At 40.7% G+C, this 20,771-nt stretch overlaps 1 protein-coding gene across 1 annotated transcript; it reads left to right on the top strand.

Moving 5' to 3' along the window:
- Positions 1–1,405: 1,405 nt before the first annotated feature.
- Positions 1,406–20,552, top strand: trmt1l (tRNA methyltransferase 1-like). The gene is made up of 16 exons (XM_085386705.1): positions 1,406–1,484; positions 4,565–4,660; positions 4,807–4,869; positions 9,245–9,358; positions 9,571–9,635; positions 11,853–12,009; positions 13,741–13,861; positions 13,946–14,025; positions 14,320–14,572; positions 15,031–15,243; positions 15,325–15,515; positions 16,117–16,183; positions 19,077–19,240; positions 19,318–19,383; positions 19,804–19,930; positions 20,089–20,552. The coding sequence occupies exons 1-16, from the start codon at positions 1,424–1,426 to the stop codon at positions 20,276–20,278; spliced, it is 2,028 nt and encodes a 675-aa protein (XP_085242831.1). The 5' UTR covers positions 1,406–1,423; the 3' UTR covers positions 20,279–20,552.
- The last annotated feature ends 219 nt before the right edge of the window (positions 20,553–20,771 follow it).

Raw genomic sequence — 20,771 nt, 5'->3', positions numbered from 1 at the left:
TTTGGTTTGTGCTCTGACTTGCACTGTTAACTTTGGGATTTTAAATAGACAGGTGTGTGCTTTTTCAAATCATGTCCAGTCAAGAGAATTTACCACAGATGGACTCCAACCAAACTGTAGAAACATCTGATAGATGATTACTGGAAACAGGATGTATCAAAGCTCGTTTTTTAGTGTAATGTTAAAGGCTGTGAATACTGTAAATATTATATTTTTGTTTTCAATAAATTTACAAGAATTTAAAGCGAATTTTTTTCCACTTTGCAATTATGGAGCATTGTGTACAGAATCTTTGAGGTGAAAAACAACATGACTCTATTTTGCAATAAGGCTGTAACATGAGAAAATGTGCAACAAGTGCAGTGCTGTAAATGCTTTCCAGATGCAATGTATTTTTGTCAGTAAATGACAGTGACAAAGTTTTCTCATGATAGTCTGTCCTGGTTTAGCAAAACTGTGCACCTACCCTTGTCTGCCGGAAGGATGATGATGATATTACTAAGCGGTATGAGTGCCGCCTTCTCCTTGATACTGATATGCTTACTTATATATTATATATACTTATATGTTTGGGTCTTTGCATTGCTAAGACAGGCCAAAACTTTAATCCACAATAACAGTCTGAATAGGGGAAGAAGCTGTTTGTGGAAGTGTGGGACCTGATTGACCTGAGGAGTCAGCCAGTGTGTAGCGGGTCAAACAGGTGGTGGGATGCAAGACAGGAGGAGCTGGCGATGGCCTGCAGGGGTGGCAGAGCGCAGCCAGTGATTTTTTGGGTAGTGTTAATTACGCTCTGCGCAGCCTTCCTGTTCTCAGTAGTGACCCTAATGCAAAAGCAATGTATAAGTCATTGCAGTCATTGTGTAAAAGCTTACATTCTTTGTGGAGTAATTACATGCTTATCACATGTTTGCTTAGGAAAATTAGGAATTGTCTCAAAACTGGTTTGCCATATGAATGGGTGGTTCATTCCTTTAGCCATTACATTAATCATTTCATTTTTTAACAGTCAGTTTAATAATAAAATTCCATGACAAAATATTGCAACAAAAACGGAAAACCTGTTTGGAGACATTATCTTATAATTAGGTATGTCATAATTACAAATATTCTGATCTTGTAATTCTTTTTGTCAACATCATTGAAATGAACCAGTAAGAGTTCTTCTTCACTTTCTATAGGCTACTTGCATAATTTGACACTGAAGGTATCTGGTTATCCTCAGCACGTTGTCAGGTATTCTGAGTGTGGTATTATTTTATTTGCAACAGTAACTCATTTTAGATTATAAAATGTGTATTAATCACGCTTCTGTCGTGAATGCGATGCGCTTCCGTAAAATGTCAAATTGCGTTTAAAACAACGCGCCCTACGTAAAGAACGTAGAATAGAACATTTCCTGTGTGTGCTGCTGTAGTTCGTAATGGCGGAGCTTAAAGAGGCGGACGCTGCTCAGCTACACCAGGAGGACGTCGATAACAAACGTGGGTAAACTGTAGCGCCTGCATGTTTGGTCGCTAAATTTGCAAACATACAATGCAGCATAAATCATACTACAGGCATTATTAATGCTACGCAGCCTATTTAACGGGAGTTTGAGTTTATAACTGCGGAACTAAACGAGGGCCTCAGCATGGAGCTCCGCCATAGGACCTAATAGTCAACAACATCAACGACAAAAAGGGAGGCGGTAATAGTACTCCGCTATCGCTTCCTGTTGCATGAGATAGCGCAGCTGGCTTTGAACATCTGCTGATTTTAATGTGGTTTGAGTTGCGTTTTCAGTTAACCTGGTCTCATCACGGAGCTGCACTACAGGACCGCAGAGCCGCTCACTTCATACCGCTTAAACTGTTCATTTATTTTAACCGGTGTTCCAGCTTAACTGGTTTTGGTTTTCATTGGTGATGTTTGTGAACATTTCATCTGTGGACCCAAATTCAGGGCCCTATTCTAGGAAGCATGTCCAGCAAACCTTAGCTTAAAAATAAAATATGAGTTGGTCAACTTTATGATCGGCAACTCCGGGTTGCTCCAGAACAGCTGATCAGAGTAAGTTCAGTCAACTAACTCTGAGTAAGTTCATCCTGAGTTAGATCCAAAATGTATCATTTTAATTTAATATCCATACTCATCATTTAGCCAGCTTGAACTTTCATTAGATGAATTTGAATCCTAATTCTACGTTTGATTTTAGATCTAATGATTCAGCTGAAACCTGAAAGGTCAAAATGCAAGAGAGAGAAAGTGAAGATGAAATGCAGAGAGACTGATCAGACACAGTTTACTGATGGACCCAGATAGCAAAGAGTCCAGATGCATTCATCCACAGTTTAGTTTAACCTTCAATAAAAACAGTTTCTGCTATAACTCCAGTAACGATAAAGAATTCCATTATTTCTACCTTTTATTGGATAAAAATGCTTAAAGACAGAAAAACTTTGCTTTAATGTTGCCAGTGTAAGCATTCGTCATTTGGTCAAATATTAACCTGATAGATGTTGGCTTCCTGAGATTCACTGTTTCACATTTAACAAAAAAAAAGCAGGGCAGCATTTTACGAAGGAGTGTTAGGGTCATATTAAGAAAAAAATATTATTTCAGACTATTTTCAGACTTGTAATTCTATTTTGAGATAAAAGTCAAAATTTTGTTTTTTTTGGAAAACATCAAAAAGATGATTAGATTACAGCTGCTTTACCCTCGACCCTCAGAGGGTATCGCAATTGTGGCAGTTTGTCCTGAAACAACAAGAGTAATCTCCACATTTCGACTGTAACTCTTTTCAAGGAAAGGAAAGGTGGCTAGGAGAATTGCTAAGAACTTGGGTAAAGACAAGAGCCTTGTGTTGTTAATTATAATGACCTTACACTATTGTCCTTAAAAATGTAATGCTGGGTGTCACATTGTTAAGGACAGATGGATTAAAACTACAATGGGCAGAAGATGGACTACAAGATGCACATTTGCCAACACGTGTTCTCATATCAGTGATTTATGGAAGTCATATAAATGAGGTCAGCCTGTGGACAAATATCCCTTTGTTCCAAAGGTTGGAATTTTAAAGATAGAGGAACTTTTAGGGCCATATTTACAAAGGAGAATATTTAAACCAGTTACGTTATCAGGCGAGTGAGTCATCTGCACTTCAAGTGGATGGCTCAAGTTGTTATTGCAGTGCCAAAACATCGGCTCTGTCCTGAAATTTCGCTCAGTCCTCACACTGAGCCCCACAATAACACTGTCTTTGTTGTGCTGTGAGCACATAGTGAGTGACTTGTTTTTGCTGACTCTGTAACAAATTAAGTTTTACTATATAACTGCCTACAAGATGCCAAAGATCAGTAAACACAAAATGTTCTTACCCTTAATGAAAACAAGGCTTCAGAATAATACCCCTATGGATGAGTTCACTTTGCCCACTTCCTTCTTATTGTTCTTCTACTGTTAGAAATCTTTAATGTTTCTAAATATTTATTTTAAATTATACAAGCAGTTGACTAGTTTTCGCCATTACATGAAATTACCAAAGCAAAATCCTGTCGTCCCCCAAAACACATTGAAAAACGTATTCATGCCGTCATCACCTCTAGATTGCATTATTGCAGTTCTCTGTATTTGGGTCTTGACAAGTCTCTACATAGTGGTTTGGATCCACCCATTTATGGCTACAAGAAGTGCAAGAAGACTTAATTGTGGACCACATGGCATTAAACCATGAAACAAAAATGGAAATGACTAAAATGATAAGCTTGGCAGTGGATGGAACAACAACACTTGAAGGACAAACTGTATACCTACATTTATACCTGGAAAAAGGATAACATTGGAGAAGGGTCTCAAGATTCACAAAGGCCTAACCCAAGTGTCTGAGAGGATTAGCGAGGGCCTCGTGTTGATCACTTGTTCCTTAAACGTGCATCAGAACCACAGATAAAGCCAGATGAAGCACAAATGGGTAAAACATAAAGAAACTCTGTCTGGAAACATGATGTGATGTTATTCTTGTTCTTGTTAATGTTGTTTTTAAGTTAAGCTTTTCTTTCTCTTCAAAGAAGTCTGTTAGTAACTTTTCTAAAAAGTGTATTCTGCTGACATTTATCTGAAATGCTTATGCCTGACATACTTAACAGTTGTGTGTGGTAGAGAAAAATCCAAATGTTCTTTTAATGAGCTGTTTTTTTTTCTTTAAGTGCATTCAAATTTAAGTGGGGAGTAAACTTCAGTGGCAACTCCTTAACTTTATTGTTCTCAGGTTTTGTGAAACGATGTCAAATATTTTTTATTTTTATTGAAATAAAATCATAAAATCGAATTTCCATCATTTTCCTCTGACCTGTAGTGATTAATTTGGTATTAGTTGTCTAGTTTTGGAGAAGTTGGTCATAGAGGTAAATATAATAATAATACTACTACTACCAATGATGATGATGATAATAATAATAATAATAATAATAATAATAATAATAATAATAATAATAATAATAATTAAAACTTTGAGCCATTGAACTCCTTTAAAATAGTTAAGGAAGTATTTTTCTTTTCTCTCTCTTCATTTCTGAAGGTGGGGATGGGGGCGATGGACCATTTGTTGCTGAGGAGACACTGAAGAGTGAAAGTGCCACAGATGATGATGCCAAACCCTCCATCACAACCGCTGGTAATTAAATACAACTCGATTTTTGTTAGGATTTGCATAACAGCTGCATTCCTGTGCTCATCAGAATTGAATCAGGTAGCAATAATGACTAAACTTTAACTGGTCTTTGTAATAATATAACAAGTGTTCTGTTTTTCTCCAAATAGAGAGACACCTCTCCATTCAAACTAAACTGGAGGGCCTTGAGATGCTGGTTGACCTCAGTGGTGGTAAATTCATTTCTTTAGTTTTTATTAGACAGTCAGTGACAGACGGGCAGATTTAAAGACTTGTTGATTTGTTATTGAACAATTAAGATAAGATAAGATAAGATAAGATAAGATAAGATAACCTTTATTAGTCCCACACGTGGGAAATTTGTTTTGTCACAGCAGGAAGTGGACAGTGCAAAAGTTATGAGGCAAAAATTAGAATACAATAAGAATAAATACAGTACACAACTGTACAGAATAGAATAAAATAAAATACTATATACAGTAGAATAAAATAAAAATAAATATACAATAAGATAAAAATAGAATACAAATACAAATACTATATACAACTGAGTAAAAATACAACGATGACAGAAAGGATTATTGCACTTAGTATTATTGCATATGTATGGATGTGTGTGCTTGATCAGTTAAAGTCTTTGTTGTGGAGTCTGACAGCAGTGGGGAGGAAAGACCTGCGAAATCTCTCCGTCCCACACCGTGGGTGCCGCAGTCTCCCACTGAAGGAGCTGCTCAGTGCTGTCACAGTCTGCTGCATGGGGTGGGAGATGTTGTCCAACAGGGATGACAGCTTAGCCGCCGTTCTCCTGTCACTCACCACCTCCACTGGGTCCAGAGGGCATCCTAGAACAGAGCTGGCCCTTCGGATCACCCTGTTCAGTCTCTTCCTGTCCCCAGCAGAGATGCTGCCGCCCCAGCAGACCACACCATAAAAGATAGCAGAAGCCACAACAGAGTCATAGAAGGTCTTCAGGAGTGGGCCCTCCACTCCAAACGACCTGAGTCTCCGCAGCAGGTACAGCCTGCTCTGCCCTTTCCTGTAGAGGGCGTCTGAGTTATGAGTCCAGTCCAGTCTATTGTTCAGATGAACACCAAGGTACCTGTAGCTGTCCACAGCCTCAATGTCCATACCCTGGATGTTCAGTGGTTGCAGTGGAGAATGCTTGTGCCTGCGGAAGTCTACCACCAGTTCCTTGGTTTTACTGGCGTTGATCTGGAGGTAGTTCAGCTGGCACCAGTCCACAAAGTCTTGGGTCAGACCTCTGTACTCCTTGTCGTCCCCATCAGTGATGAGGCCGACTATTGCAGAGTCATCAGAGAACTTCTGCAGGAAGCACTGGGTGGAATTGTGGGAGAAGTCTGCAGTGTAGATGGTGAAGAGGAACGGAGCCAGAACCGTTCCCTGTGGGGCCCCCGTACTGCAGACGACCCTGTCCGACACACAGCCCTGAGTCCTCACATACTGTGGTCGGTCGGTGAGGTAGTCCAGGATCCAGGTAGTGAGGTGATGGTCCACTCCAGAGTTCACCAGCTTGTCCTTTAGAACCGAGGGAAGAATAGTGTTGAAGGCACTGGAGAAATCAAAGAACATGATTCTCACAGTGCTTCCAGCGGTCTCCAGGTGAGCGAGGGAACGATGTAGGAGGTGAATGACGGCATCATCCGCTCCAATGCCAGGCTGGTAGGCAAACTGAAGTGGGTCCAGTGATGAGCTTATTAGGCGCCGAAGCTGAGCCAGGACCAACCGCTCCAGGGTCTTCATCAGGTGGGATGTCAGAGCCACCGGCCTGTAGCTGTTGAGGTCCTTGGGGCGTGAAGTCTTTGGCACTGGTACAACACAGGAGGTTTTCCAGAGCTGTGGGACTCTTCCCAACCTCAGGCTCAGGTTGATGAGGTGCTCCATCACCCCACACAGTTGGTCCGCGCAGGACCTGACGACCCTCGAGCTGATGCCATCTGGACCCGCTGCCTTCTTGCCATTAATCCTCCTCAGTTCCCTCCTAACCTGGGTGGTTGAGAGAGACAGGCTGGAGCCTTGTGTTGAGTGTGTATTGGATGCTGCAGTTGGGGGTGGGGAGGAGTGAGCAGGGTGAATAGAGGAGGTGTGAAGTGTCTGAGGTGGAACAGCAGCAGTGGGGGTGGGTGAGCCTGCAGCCGATGTTGCAGACTGCCTCATGGCTGAATCAAATCCGTTGAAGAAATGATTCAGTTCATTTGCCCATCTCACATCCCTCCCAGGCAGAGAGTTCTGCTGTTTGTGGCCCGAGATGGTTCTGAGGCCTCTCCAGACTTCACCAACGTTGTTTTGTTGAAGCTGGTTCTCCATCTTCTGCCTGTAGCTCTCCTTCCCATTCCTTATCAGTCCCCTCAGCTCTCTCTGCACCCTTTTCAACTCCTCTTTGTCTCTGGATTTGAAGGCCCTCCTCTTCTGCTTGAGGACGGTTTTAATTTCTGGGGTAATCCAAGGTTTGTTGTTGGAGAAACACCGTACAGTCCTGGTAGGTACGGTGTTATCCACACAGAAGTTTATATAGTCAGTAATGCATGTAGTAAGGCTGTCGATGTCCTCTCCGTGGTCATCACAAATCACCTCCCACACAGTCGACTCAAAACAATCCTTAAGAGCCTCCTCGCTCTCCTCATATATTCTAATTACATATTAGAACAAAATTGATACCCCCCCCCCCCCCCCGTGAGATTTTCAACATAGCATTTCTAAACATAGTAGTTTTCCTTACAAAACTTCCTTAGAAAGTTTTCCTTAGAATTAATTATTATTATAGTACACAGTAAATACTTTAAGAAAAAACAATAATAAAAAACGATGGATATACAAAGTTATCACAGATATTCCAAGTGTCAAGAACTGGAGGGAAAAGTAATGAAGAAATTCAAAGAGAGGCACACAGTAAAGAACAGGCAAGTGAAAAATAAAAAAATGAATAGTGACAGATGTGTATAAAGACTCCAGTAAAACTACCAAGACACTAGTGAATAACCAATAATAGCCAAGCCGGGAACTATAGTGAGGAGACTCACAACAACTATGCACAGGAAGGGACCATTATGTTGCAGGTCGGGAGAAACTTTACTTCTGCAGAAGAGATGCCTTCAAGCCAGCCTGAAGTATGTTAAGGATAACCTAGAGACAGATTATACGGATATGTCCTTTGGTCAGATGAGATGAAAGAGCTCTAGACTCTTTGGTTATAGAGAATGCTGACACTCAGAGAATACTGTCGTCAAATAGAAACACTGTGGTGGGAGTATTATGAAATATTATCGTTTTAAAAAAGAACAGCTTTTCATTGTCCTCATCTGTATGTTAGCTTATTGATTATGTAATTATTTAGCTAATACCAATAAAGTAGCTAAATGACACAATAACAATCCCTCACCTTCAGTGTGTATTTGACAATCATTTCTTAAGGAATCCATTTCATACTTGTTAATCACTCTTTGTTTTTATAGTGCAGGGTGATACATTTTAGTGAACTTTAAGGGACAACGATAGGCATTTAAATTGACAGATATTGAACTGAAAATACAAACAGCTGTACAAATGTGCAACAATTCTTGTTAAGTTTAAAAAGGCAAAAACACTTCTGTAGAGTGCACCTCAATGATCTCATGATCCCTTGTAAACAAGTACCTGGGGAAAGTGGGAAGGAAACATTCTCTTATAACAGGAAGAGACCTCTCGCAGAACCAGGCTCAGGCACATCCTGGTCAGAGGGTAAAATGAAAAAAATAAGAATATAGGGAGACCAGTAAAGATGGGACAAAACACAAACTACAGGAGAGACAAACAAAACAGCAAGTAACAAATACCATTACTTCTAGATCCCGACCGATAGAGGATTTTTAGAGTTATACTGATATTTGGTCATTTCAAAAATCCAATATTGTGATATGTTAGCTGTGTTTCTTTTTCTTTCAGACACATGATATACAAACAGATTTCCCTAACATTAGTTATGTGGAGCTATTTATTTAATCATTTACACTTTGCTCAATTCTGCTGGTGTTAGCTCATCGTGTGTTGCCAACTGGGAATATACAGAGTGGCATTTCCTGGGAAAAACAGCAACACATGGTTGAAGGGTGTTTAATTTTAAAATGTTCATTTATTGGCCATATTAAATATTGATACTAATAGGGCTTGCAAATAGTTAATATCAGCCGATAGTATTGGTTTGAGGTTAAATTACACATCAAAGCACACTGATAGTAAATGCACAAGGTTGAAATTAGTATGTGTTTAAGAGGTTAGTTGACAATGAATCAGTAATTATTGATACTCTAATAATTACTCCAGTAATTTTTTTGAGTCCTGTCAAATGTGATCAGATGTGTCAGATTTTACATGATTGAAAATTTTCACAGTTTCAGACGTTGTATCAGGATGTATCAGCTTTTACCATTCAGACATTTATGGACAAAGCAAATATTGATTCAGTCCTGTATTTTATTTTATTTTTTACATTTGAAATACAGTTATGTAATAGGTCACACACCAACCAATTTATTTTAATCAATAAAGCAGTTGATTAGTGTTGTGCTGATTTTTGCCTTTTTCGCTCAAAAGCTGGGCGGAAATCGTGTCCTCTGTGTCCTGAGGAGAAATTTAAGGCCTGTTACAGCCACAAACTCCGCCGACACCTGCAGAACCTCCATTGGAAAGTGTATGCAGAGTTTGAAGGTAGGAACAATACAAATCGACACACATACAACAATAACCAGCAGTCATCTGGTTTCAACTCAAATCTGCAGCAGCAAGGAGTTGTTTCTTCTGTGTGACTGATGCTGGATCATATTTTGTGTTTAAATTTGTCCTGGATAAGGGTGTGGTCACTGTTTGTACTCCAGGGATCTTCTTCTGTATCAAAATGTGAAAACTGTTTCTTTGAACAGGCTACAGGATGTGCATCTGTCACCTGCCCTGCAGAAATGTTAAGCCCAGCCTCAGCGGAGATCATGTGAGACACAAAACACATACACACATCATTTAGGTTTTTGTAAACAATAAAATGCTAATAAGATAAACATAAATACAGGTAACAATTAACAAGTTTTAAGACTTCCTGAGTGTGCAGGGCTAAAGTGCTGAAATGAAAAAAATAAATGGATCTTTAACGTTACAGTGTGTAAGAGTAGATTGCACATTGCCGTCTGCCTCTGTGCTGTGTGTCAGCAAAGCTTTGTCCAGGCGTTGGTAGGATTTTTGTTCTATGAGACACATTTTCTATCTGCTGGTGATGCATGCGATGCAGGGGACTCCTGTTCTTGCTGCTCTTTCTGCTGCCTGAGGTCCTCATTAAGCACATGAGCAATTGTGGGCATCTTCTTGTTGTACTTACAGATTTTTGCTGTTTCATCTTCAATAGTGGTTCTGACGCTCACTAGTCCTCGGCCTCCTTCCTTATGCTTAACGTATTTAGTTCAATGAAATTTTATTCATACAGTGGTTGTTGAAAACCCCAACAATCAAATGACCACCAAACTCTTGGTGATAGTGAGAAGGAAAAACTTTTAAACTTTTTTAAAAGGAAAAGTTTTAACAGCAAGAAACCTCCAGCAGACCTAGACTCAGGGAGGGGCGGCCAGCTGCTGCTACCGGTTGGCGCTAATGGGAGAGGGGACAGGACAAAAGACACTCTGTGGAAGAGAGCCAGAGATGAATAATAATTAAATGCAGAGTGGTGTATAACCACACAGTGAGCAAAAAAGGTGAGTGAAAGAAGAAATACTCATCATGGGGATCCCCCAGCAGCCTTCGCCTGTTGCAGCACAGCTAAGGGAAGATTCGGGGTCACCTGATCCAGCCCTAACTATATGCTTTATCAAAAAGGAAAGTTTGAAGCCTAATCGTAAAAGTAGAGAGGATGTCTGGCTTCCAAATCCAAACTAGGAGCTGAGAGCAAACTGCTCTGTTGGGATGATATGATACTATAACAAACAGTAATTTTGGGTTATGTACCCTATTTTTCAGACCATAAGGCGGGTTTATATTTGTATCTGTTTTTGATTCATCGACACTGTTGATGAATGGGTCTGTTTTCATACATAAGGCGCATTAAGCGAAACAAAGCAGTCAGATAAGTCAAACTTTATTAAACTCATTCTTCTTGCTTCCTCCACTTCTGTACCATTGATTCATTAATGCTGAATTCTCTCGCAGCTGCTCTATTCCCATGTTGTTGCAGTATATTAATGACTAACCTCGTATTGTGGATGGATTATCTCATTTGTTCTCCTGACTGAACTTTGGTCCGTTTACAGCATCCTGCCATGCGATTGCATTTGTCCCTAACCATCAGGAACCCTCACGTTAACTTTTATTGAGTGGAAAAAGGTTAGCGATCATCCTCCAGCTTCACTGTTTATGTTATGCTAACATAGATGTGTCGCTAGCAATCACGTAGCAAATCAATATATACCAGCTAGTCCAACTTCAGTAACCCTACAAACGTCACTGCTGTTTAGTTTTCTGTCTTCATTTATGTTGGAAGTGATGGCAGAGCTGTACCTTTTAATACTTTCAGAAATCTCTCAGTCAGAACATGGCTATATCATGTTTAGGTGGAAGCTAGCGAGTGGGTGAAAAATCCACTTCAAACCATATGGGGTCATTTTTGACCCCTGAGGACCACAGGTGTGATTATGTGCTGCCATTTAAAAATTTTAATGATTCAAAAAAACATTCTCACTAAAGTTTAACATACAGCACTCTGTGGTTAGTCAGATAGTCAAAATAATCTAGACATTTAAATATTTTATTGTTTCGTTTTATTTTCGCTCAAAAACAGATACAAATATAAATAAATACAAATACTTTATGTAAACAAGGTCTGGTGGCCCTAAATTGCAAAATGAAAGGTAAATTTTGTGTTAATATGTTAATCTTAAGTAAAACTAAGGTGAACACTGAATTGATTGACAATTTTCCTTGTACTTGAAAAAACACTCAAATGACATCGGGTCGTTTTTGACCCCTGAGGACCACAGGTGTATGGAAATCAGGAGGACAAGGGTTAAGTGCGCCTCATGGTGCGGAAAATACGGAATGTGGCAATACAGGACACTACAGCAACATTAAATTCATATTATCAGCATATTGCATATTCCTTTTTCTTGTGAGAGAATGATCTGGGCTTATATTTTATCACTTTGTTGTTTGTATTCTTTCCCTGTAGGCATCTGGGAGACACGTCGCTCACTACCACTGCGTAGTGTGCTCTGTTACCATTGCCAGGAAGACGGACATGATTAGCCACTTGAAACGCCACGTAAACAAAGGGGAGACTGAGGCTAGCTACTCCGGGACCTCAGATGTCCTGTTTGAAGAGCCAAGTAAGAAACACTGAGCTAAGCTGACGTTTTCAGTTGCAGTATTGATAAAAATCATAAAAGTTCCCTCAGAGGTGAAGTGAAGTTTATATTATGACTTCCAGAAAATCTCCCAAATGAAAGGTGTTTTATGGCAGGTCTGGACCCAGGGCCACTTGAAGAAGTTGACCATGAGCTGTCATGTTTACTTGTAGTAGTAATAATAATAATAATAATAATAACTTTATTTATAAAGCGCTTTCAGACAAAGTGCTGTACAGCTATTTGAAAATAAAGAGATAAATTAAATAAGAGTATAATAATAATAAATAAGAGAACAAAGCAGAATGCACTTTGGGAAGACGGTGATCTATCAGAGGCAGGCCCTGCATCATAACCATGTTCTCTGGTGACTGTGGCCTCTCTCAGCAAAACCATGTCTCCTGCCATATCACAAAAAATGCTTCAATAAAGATCTCAGCAACATGAAGATTGTGTCTTGGCCTTGAGATTTCCAAGATCTCCATCCAATCAAACATCTGGGGGGAGGTGTTGGAAAAAAAATGGCTGTTCGTTGTAGCATGAGTGAAATGGACACAATTTTAACATTTTAGAAACAATCAGAGATGGACCAGGAGTACCATTCAAAAATAAACACAACTAATGTCTCAGATTATGATTGTTTGTGATTTGTGACACAAATATAATTCTATATTGGCACAATCATCTCGATGCTGCAGAGAGCTTACTTCGGTCTAGATAGTAAAAGTTTCATCTTTGATTTCTCCAGTGCAATCCTGCTCCCACTCCAAGAAAGAAAATCTCAGTAAACATGTCCACCGTCTCATGGATTGCTGACTACTTGGGCATTACTCTTTGAACACATCAGACTTTGTCCAACTCGCAGTGTGAATAAGATCAGAGAAGCAGCGATTGCTACACAGCTTTTGTCTGTCTTGGCGTAGAATGTTGATGTGGTAGAGGAATATGAGTTCCTAGGTATCCACACTCTGAACATTGCTGGAGATTTTCTATCAGTTGTGGTGAGCACCGTGTACTTTGCTGTGGTCTGCTGGGGAAGCAGCATCACAACTGCCAACTGAATAGACTGTTTAAGACAGCTGGGCCTATGATTGGCTACAAAACTGGACAAACTGTGGTGGGGACTGTGATGGACCGAGTTGAAAAAAAGCAGGAGTCGTCACAGGAATTATTAGAAAAATAGGGTTTTCATTTATTTAACCCCCAAAAATTATATTTACAAAAGTCATAAATGTTGAGCTCATAAAAAATGTCAAAGAAACACAAATGAACTCAGGTTTTGGATCATAGCAAGTAAGAAGTAAAGAAACAAATGGTTAGTCAAAAATCAAAATGAACTGGTATGAATGCATAAGTAAACTAAATGTGTGCGCTTACAAATAGAACAAATGTATCCAAACCAATCAACAAACTTATTGGAAACCAACGCGTGTTATTGTGTTTAAATAAAGAAATGAAAATACACAAGAGTTACCGACTTTGGCCATGGGTTTGGCCATCACAGGGACCAATGGCTTATAAAGTTATTTATTGAGTCAATTTTCCAAATTGTTTTTGAATGTAAATTGTCTGTTATTTATTTTAGCTGTCTGCAGCTTAATTTCAGGGTTTTAAATGCAACACAGCTGTTAAAGGTCCTGTTTTTGTTCTGCAAAATCACAAGGTATTAGTGATAAAGAACTGATCTCTCCGTCTGCTTTATTGTGCAAACAGGTCCGTCAGGTCAAGCCTACGAAATCATGAAAGAACTCGGAACAAATGTTCAGCTCCTCCCAAACCACACCACTCCGCAGAAGAGTGACACCTACTTCAATCGCAAGATGAAGCCCAACAGGTGGAGATGAGCTCTTGTTAAAATATGTCCAGTATGTCTCTGATGTTGAGAAATTAAAGTGGAATTTGTGGGGTTTTGTTTCAGGCAGCTGGTGTTTTGTTCGCTGGCTGTTTTGGCCGAGGAGAGAAACCCTGTTGAGTGTCTGGATGCTTTTGGAGCCACAGGTGAGTATGAAATGTACAGAACTCCACGGAAGAGTTTCATTTTAGTCAGGAGTTCAAACCAAAACCTTAAAAAACAAACAAACTATAAAATAACAGAAGTTTTAGCATAATCTTGTTTATTTTTCCTATAAAAATTCTATTCATTAAGCTTAGTTTAGTTCAAATCAGTTATTAAGAGGCTGGAAGGCTGTTTGTTCTTTGCAGTGACACAGAAAGTAAATTTACATCATGTCTCAGCAGTATTAGCTAATCAGCAATGAAATTCCACAACATTTCTTCTTTGCCACCTTTCAGGCATCATGGGCCTCCAGTGGGCGAAGCATCTTCTTAATGCTGTGAGAGTTACTATAACAGATATCAGTGAGACATGTGTCAAAATGATCAAAGAGAACTGCAAGCTAAACAACATCCGAGTGGACGGAGGCATGCGAGTTCCCCGGGGGTCTGACGGGCCCAGCGATGAGGTCGAAGGAGTGCCCATTGCTACTGTTGAGGTCGTCAAAATGGATGCTAATGTCATCATGCACCTGCGACCTTTTGACTACATGTAAGTGTGCAGGGTATCTTTTACATGGCAAGTTAGTAACGCTGAGTCATAAAAGTTAACCTCAGTTACTCAGTTACTGTAACTGAAGTGTTTATAGACTCAATCCCTAGTTTCAAGTTTCATTTAACATGACATTTATTTTGATCCAGTTAGTCAAAATGCGATCGTTCAGGTTGAGTCTAACTTGTGATGAACAACTACATAAGTTTTAAGTGTCTCTTAGTTTCTTAGTTGAATTGGAAACATTTATTTCTCATCTTGTCCAGTTTCAAAACAACAGGTTCCCTTTCAAAGTGGTTATGACCCTATTTCAATATAATCTTTGACTATAGCTTCATCTTTGTAGGGTTTTCATGTTATGAATCTAAATACAGTCTGTGTTATGGGTTTATGGGAGGTCCCAATTCTGTCAGAATGTCATTAAAAAATTTCTACTTTCTATTTCATGAATGTTTCAGTCACCTAGATCCATTCGGTACGGCAGTGAACTACTTGGATGCTGCCTTCAGAAACGTCCGAAACCTGGGCATCATCTCTGTGACATCCACAGACACGAGCTCCCTTTATGCCAAGTCACCCAACGTCACCCTGCGTCACTATGGCTGCCACATTGTACGTACCGAATACTACAAGGAGTTGGCAGCACGAATGGTCGTGGCGACTGTCGCCCGGTAGGCTGTTTTTATTTTAATGTGGGATGTGATGCAGAATTAAATCAGCTTTTTATACTGATTAACTTCCATCTGCTGCAGAGCGGCAGCACGCTGCAACAAGGGCATTGAGGTGCTGCTAGCGGTGGCATTAGAGCATTTTGTGCTGGTGGTCGTGAGAGTCCTCAGAGGTCCTGTGCAAGCTGATGAGTCAGCCAAGAAGTTACGAAAACTGATGCACTGCCAGTGGTGTGAGGAGAGAGTGTTCCTCAAACAGGGAAACATGGTGGATGGTGAGTGGCTGAAAATCATATACTGTAGAGGATTATTTACAAGCTTTTAAATCAGAATCAGAATCAGAATGGGGTTTATTGCCAAATGTTGAGCAGGTTTACAACATTAGGAAATTGCTGCGGTGCTTCAGTGCAAACATGCTGTCATAAATAGCACTTAAATAGACGTGGAAAAAAATAAAAGTAGGGATAAGAATTAAAAGTGCTACGTGGAAAGATATGTGCATGAGATATACATGAGATATATACATGAGAATAAGAATTAAGAGTGCTACGTTGAAAGATATATACATGAGTGCAGGTGGTGATCAGTGCCAAACATGGAATGATGCAGTGACACAGCGTAGGGTCATGTGTTAGTGGCGGGTACAGTCATATGGTTATTGTTCATGTGTCCAACAGCAGAGGGGAAGAAACTGTTCTTATGGCGAGAGGTTCTGGTGCGAATGGACCGGAGCCTCGTCATGAAGCATTAAAGCATTGAAGCATTAAAGCAATTTAAGAATCTGTCACATATTTGGTGAGCTGTAGCAAATAATTTTAATTTTAATAAGATGCTGAAGTTACCTCATCATCGTGTTCTAATGCCTGTTTGTTTCAGACACATTACCCTGCAACTGTCATGGAAGTCTGCCTGGAAAAACAGCAGTGCAGCTGGGACCTCTATGGTAAACTGCACATAGCAACACCAGTCACAGACTGCTGCGTTCTCATGTAGCTGTAATAGTTTGGTGTTAACATCCATTCTCCTCCACTTATCCTTGTGCTAACATTTAATTTAAAACATTTTTGTGGCAATTAAATTATTTAATGGCCAGTGAAAGAAATGCTTTACCAAAATCCTGATACTTTAAACCATTTTTGTTATTGAAGGATGCATCTAACACCCACAAAAACTGGGTGCATAATTTAATGATAAAAACAAGCTTGTAAAGAGTCCAGAAAGAGATAAAAGCATGATATCACCACAAGAACCAACAATCAAGAACTATTTTAAAACTGTGTGGCTCATCCTGGCCCTAGTTCTCTATTCCTCTAATGCCTTCCTTAATTAGACTAAATAACCCATCTAAAGTCTAAATATGCAAGGTATTCCCTGAAAAAGATATCATCTGGATGGGAGAATGTGCTGCTCGAAAACCTGTATGTTTTTCCAAACTGCGCTTGCACGTCTTTTCAGATGTGCGAGCTGCCAATTCCGTCTTCCTCTCTTCTTTAGTTTGAAGGATGCTTTGTTTACATTTTACATTCCTTATATTTAAAACTTTGTTATCAGAATCAGAATCAGAATCAGAATACTTTATTGATCCCTGGGGGAAATTATTTTTTGTTACAGTGCTCCATTTTAAACCAACATTAAGACAAGACAGACAATACGCTAACTAAGAATAGTACAATATATACATATATATACATACATACATACATACATAAGTCACTTATAAATAAATATTTGGAAAAGAAACATGTGTAGTTGTAGCAGCAAACAGTGTGTTAAGTGGATGCGTTGTACAGGGAGATGGCCACAGGCAGGAATGATTTCCTGTGTCGTTCAGTGGTGCTTTTCGGTAATCTCAGTCTCTCACTGAACGAGCTCCTGTGACTGACCAACATGTCATGGAGTGGGTGGGAGGTGTTATCCAACATTGTCTTTATCTTGGACAGCATCCGCCTCTCCGACACCACCTTGAGGGAGTCCAGCTCCATCCCCACAACATTGCTGGCCTTACGGATCAGTTTATTAAGTCTGTTGGCATCTGCGACCCTCAGCCTGCTCCCCCAGCATGCAACAGCATAGAGGATCGCACTGGCCACAACAGACTCATAGAAAATCCTCAGCATTTTCCGGCAGATGTTGAAGGACCTCAGTCGCCTCAAAAAATAGAGACGACTCTGGCCCTTCCTGTAAAGTGCTGTGGTGTTTTTAGCCCAGTCCAGTTTATTGTCAATGTGTACTCCAAGGTATTTATAGTCCTCCACAATGTCAACACTGACCCCCTGGATTGAAACAGGGGTCAAGTGTTTCCTGGTCTTCCTGAAGTCCACGATCAGTTCCTTGGTCTTTGCCACGTTGAGCTGCAGATGATTCTGCTCACACCACGTGACAAAGGAGTCGACCACAGCCCGGTACTCTGTCTCATCATCCCTGCTGATGCATCCAACCACCGCAGAGTCATCAGAAAACTTCTGAAGATGGCAGGTCTCTGTGCAGTGGCTGAAGTCTGTGGTGTAGAGGGTGAAGAGGAAGGGGGAGAGGACAGTCCCCTGTGGTGCCCCTGTGTTGCTAATCACCTTGTCAGACACACACTGTGGGAGACGTACATATTGTGGTCTTCCTGTCAGGTAATCAACAATCCAGGACACCAGAGAAGCATCCACCTGCATCGCTGCTAACTTATCACCCAGGAGGGTCGGCCTGATGGTGTTGAAAGCACTGGAAAAGTCAAAAAACATGACCCTCACAGTGCTCGCCGGCTGGTCCAGATGGGTGTAGACACGATTGAGCAGGTAGATGATGGCGTCCTCTGTTCCGAGACGAGGCTGATAAGCGAACTGAAGGGGATCCAGATGTGGTCTTACTATGGGTCGCAGCTGGTCCAGGATGAGCCTTTCCAGGGTCTTCATGATGTGGGAGGTCAGTGCCACGGGCCTGTAATCCTGGGGGCCACTGGGACGAGGCGTCTTTGGTACAGGGATGAGGCATGATGTCTTCCACATCACCGGGACCCTCTGCAGACTCAGACTCAGCATAAACAGTTTATGAAAGACTCCACACAGCTGGGGGGCACAGGTCTTGAGGACAAGGGGACTCACTCCGTCTGGTCCAGCAGACTTGCCTGAGTGAAGTCTCCTCATTTGCATCTCAACCTGGTATTGAGTGAAGGTGATGGGTGGGGGAGGGGTGTCAGGAATCTCACAGGAGGCAACATGTGAAGAGAGAGGCTGGCACAGTGGTGTGGCTCTGGATTCCAGGCTGACTGCAGGTGAGGTTGTGGGGGTGGGAGCAGACACTGTGGTGTCGAATCTATTGAAAAACAGATTCAACTCGTCGGCTCTATTCTCACCTCCCTCAGCTCCCCTGCTGTTGGTTGGCCTGAATCCAGTGATGGTCTTCATGCCCCTCCACACCTCTCTCATGCTGTTCTGCTGGAGTTTCCACTCCAGCTTCCTCCTGTAATTGTCCTTAGCCTCTCTGATCTTGTCCTTTAGTAACACCTGGACCTTCCTCACCTCCTCTTTGTTGCCCCCTCTGAAAGCCCTCTTCAGAGGGGGCAACTGACTGTTAGTCAGTCCAATTACGTTTGAGCCTCTGAAAGTGGGGGGCTGTTTATGAAAAATCGCTGATATCACAACAACAGCTCCCTCAAAGTGTTTATTTGTAAGGTAGATCCTACAATAATACACACAGATGGTAATACAAAATGTAAATGGTGCTACAAAGTTAATACTTTTGTTAAAGACTTTCATTTAAAATCCTATGAAGTTGTGTACACAAGCAAAGAGTTAAAGTGTCATTGTCCAAATACTTACCAAGCTGTTTGTGTATGTGTGCATGTGCAGGTCTGGTCCTCTATTTAACACAGGCTTTCTGAGAAGGATGCTTTCTGCAGCTGTGAAGCACAGCATGGATGATATCCAGCCGCTTGTCAAAACCCTGATCTATGAGTCTGAGTGCAACACCCTCAAGTCTTTAGTCCACGGACCGTCTGCTCTCACCAACCAAGGTACCAATCTATCATCTGTAACATGGGTCTGATGTTGACATGGTTGAATCTTAAAAGGATCTTCTGTTCTTCTGCAGTGGAGTACGGCGTTGTCATTAAGACCTTAAACACTGGAGAGGAGTCGGGTGCTGCTGATCAGTCTGGTGAGTCAAAGTTTTCTAAGCCTCCATTATTCACTCAGGCCTCCTACTTGGTGTGAAATATTTTCACACACATGGACAACTGAGTGAAAACCTGCAGCAGACAAGGGAAAGGAGTAAAGACTGTGTACACAGACGGCCATACTCTAAGCATGCATGTGTCCTCTAGAGGGCAGTGCAAGCCTTTCCTGCATTAAAGAGATTCATGATGAATAAATTAACTACTTGGTCTTAATTTTAACACTTTTTACAGGCATCGTCTATTAAAAATACTATTGTAGTTTTGTCCTAAAAATTTCCTTTACTGCATTATTTCAGACATATTCAGTATTCAGTATAACATATATGACGTTACATAAAAATGATTTTTGACTTCTTCATTTCCAGTTTTCTGTTGAGGTATAATTTTGAATTTTCCCGTAGGAAAGAGGAAGATTGCAGATGAATCTGGGAACTTTGTGAAAAAGCTCAAGTCTGATGCCGCTCTGGATCACCCACCATTCTACTACAGCATCCATCGCCACAGCATTCGTGGCATGAATATGCCCAAGTGAGTGACCTTTACCAAACTCTCTCAAGAATTCAGGTATTTTCACATTTTGGTGACTTTGCAACAAATAGGAAACTAATGACCAAAGTACAAAAACAGGCCAAACACTAGTCAGGATCAGAGTGCACCTCGCTGTAAATACTTTGTTCTGTGCACAGGTTGAACAAGTTCCTTCAGTACCTGACAGAAGCTGGCTTCAGAGTGAGTCGGACTCACTTTGATCCAACGGGGGTTCGAACCGACGCCACGCTGCTGCAGTTTAAATCTGTCCTCGCCAAGTACAGCGTTCCTACATGCACCAACGCTAGCGCCACTCAGACCAGCGTGAGCATGGAGAAAACAGTGTGAGCAAATAAAAGGCTTCACTACTCCACACCTGAAGTGAAACTTTATTTCTTTGCTTCTTTACGCCTGAACTAAATTCTCAGTCAGTTTCAGTCAAAACATGTGGTTTTTCTGAATAAACCTTAATCAAACATAAACCAAGGAAAGATATTTTTCTATTTGTACACAAATTCAAGTGTTACAGATGGCTCATTTTATCTCTATTTATTTCTGCTGAAAATCTCTTTATTACCTTTTTGTTTCCCTTGTTTTATAAAAGCATCATAAAAATCTCGTCTCTTGCTGTCTTAGTAATTCTTTACTGGGCTCTAATTTCATTCTTTAAACTGTTCTGGGTTTTTTTTTTGTCCAGTGTGGAACAGGCGCACATGTTACCCAAAATGTACAATGAAGGGTCAGAGTCAATACTAAGCAGTGACATATGCAGAGAGACACCTAAGAACTACTATATTTAAAATGTAACCTGTAATAGGCATGAGATATACATTAGATATTT

This window comes from Rhamphochromis longiceps, linkage group LG17, assembly GCF_057381845.1.
Source record: "Rhamphochromis longiceps isolate RC_006_pf linkage group LG17, R_longiceps_female_GT1.1, whole genome shotgun sequence".
NCBI classification, from domain to species: Eukaryota; Metazoa; Chordata; class Actinopteri; order Cichliformes; family Cichlidae; genus Rhamphochromis; species Rhamphochromis longiceps.
The sequence above is the reverse complement of the archived record's forward strand: the minus strand, read 5'-3'. Positions and strand labels throughout refer to the sequence as shown.

Excerpts from the sequence above, each read along its gene's own strand:
- trmt1l (XM_085386705.1), top strand. The coding sequence starts at position 1,424 with ATGGCGGAGCTTAAAGAGGCGGACGCTGCTCAGCTACACCAGGAGGAC. Across the intron at positions 14,026-14,319 it reads GGATGCTTTTGGAGCCACAG|GCATCATGGGCCTCCAGTGG; the intron begins GTGAGTATGAAA and ends GCCACCTTTCAG. Across the intron at positions 19,931-20,088 it reads CGTGGCATGAATATGCCCAA|GTTGAACAAGTTCCTTCAGT; the intron begins GTGAGTGACCTT and ends TTCTGTGCACAG.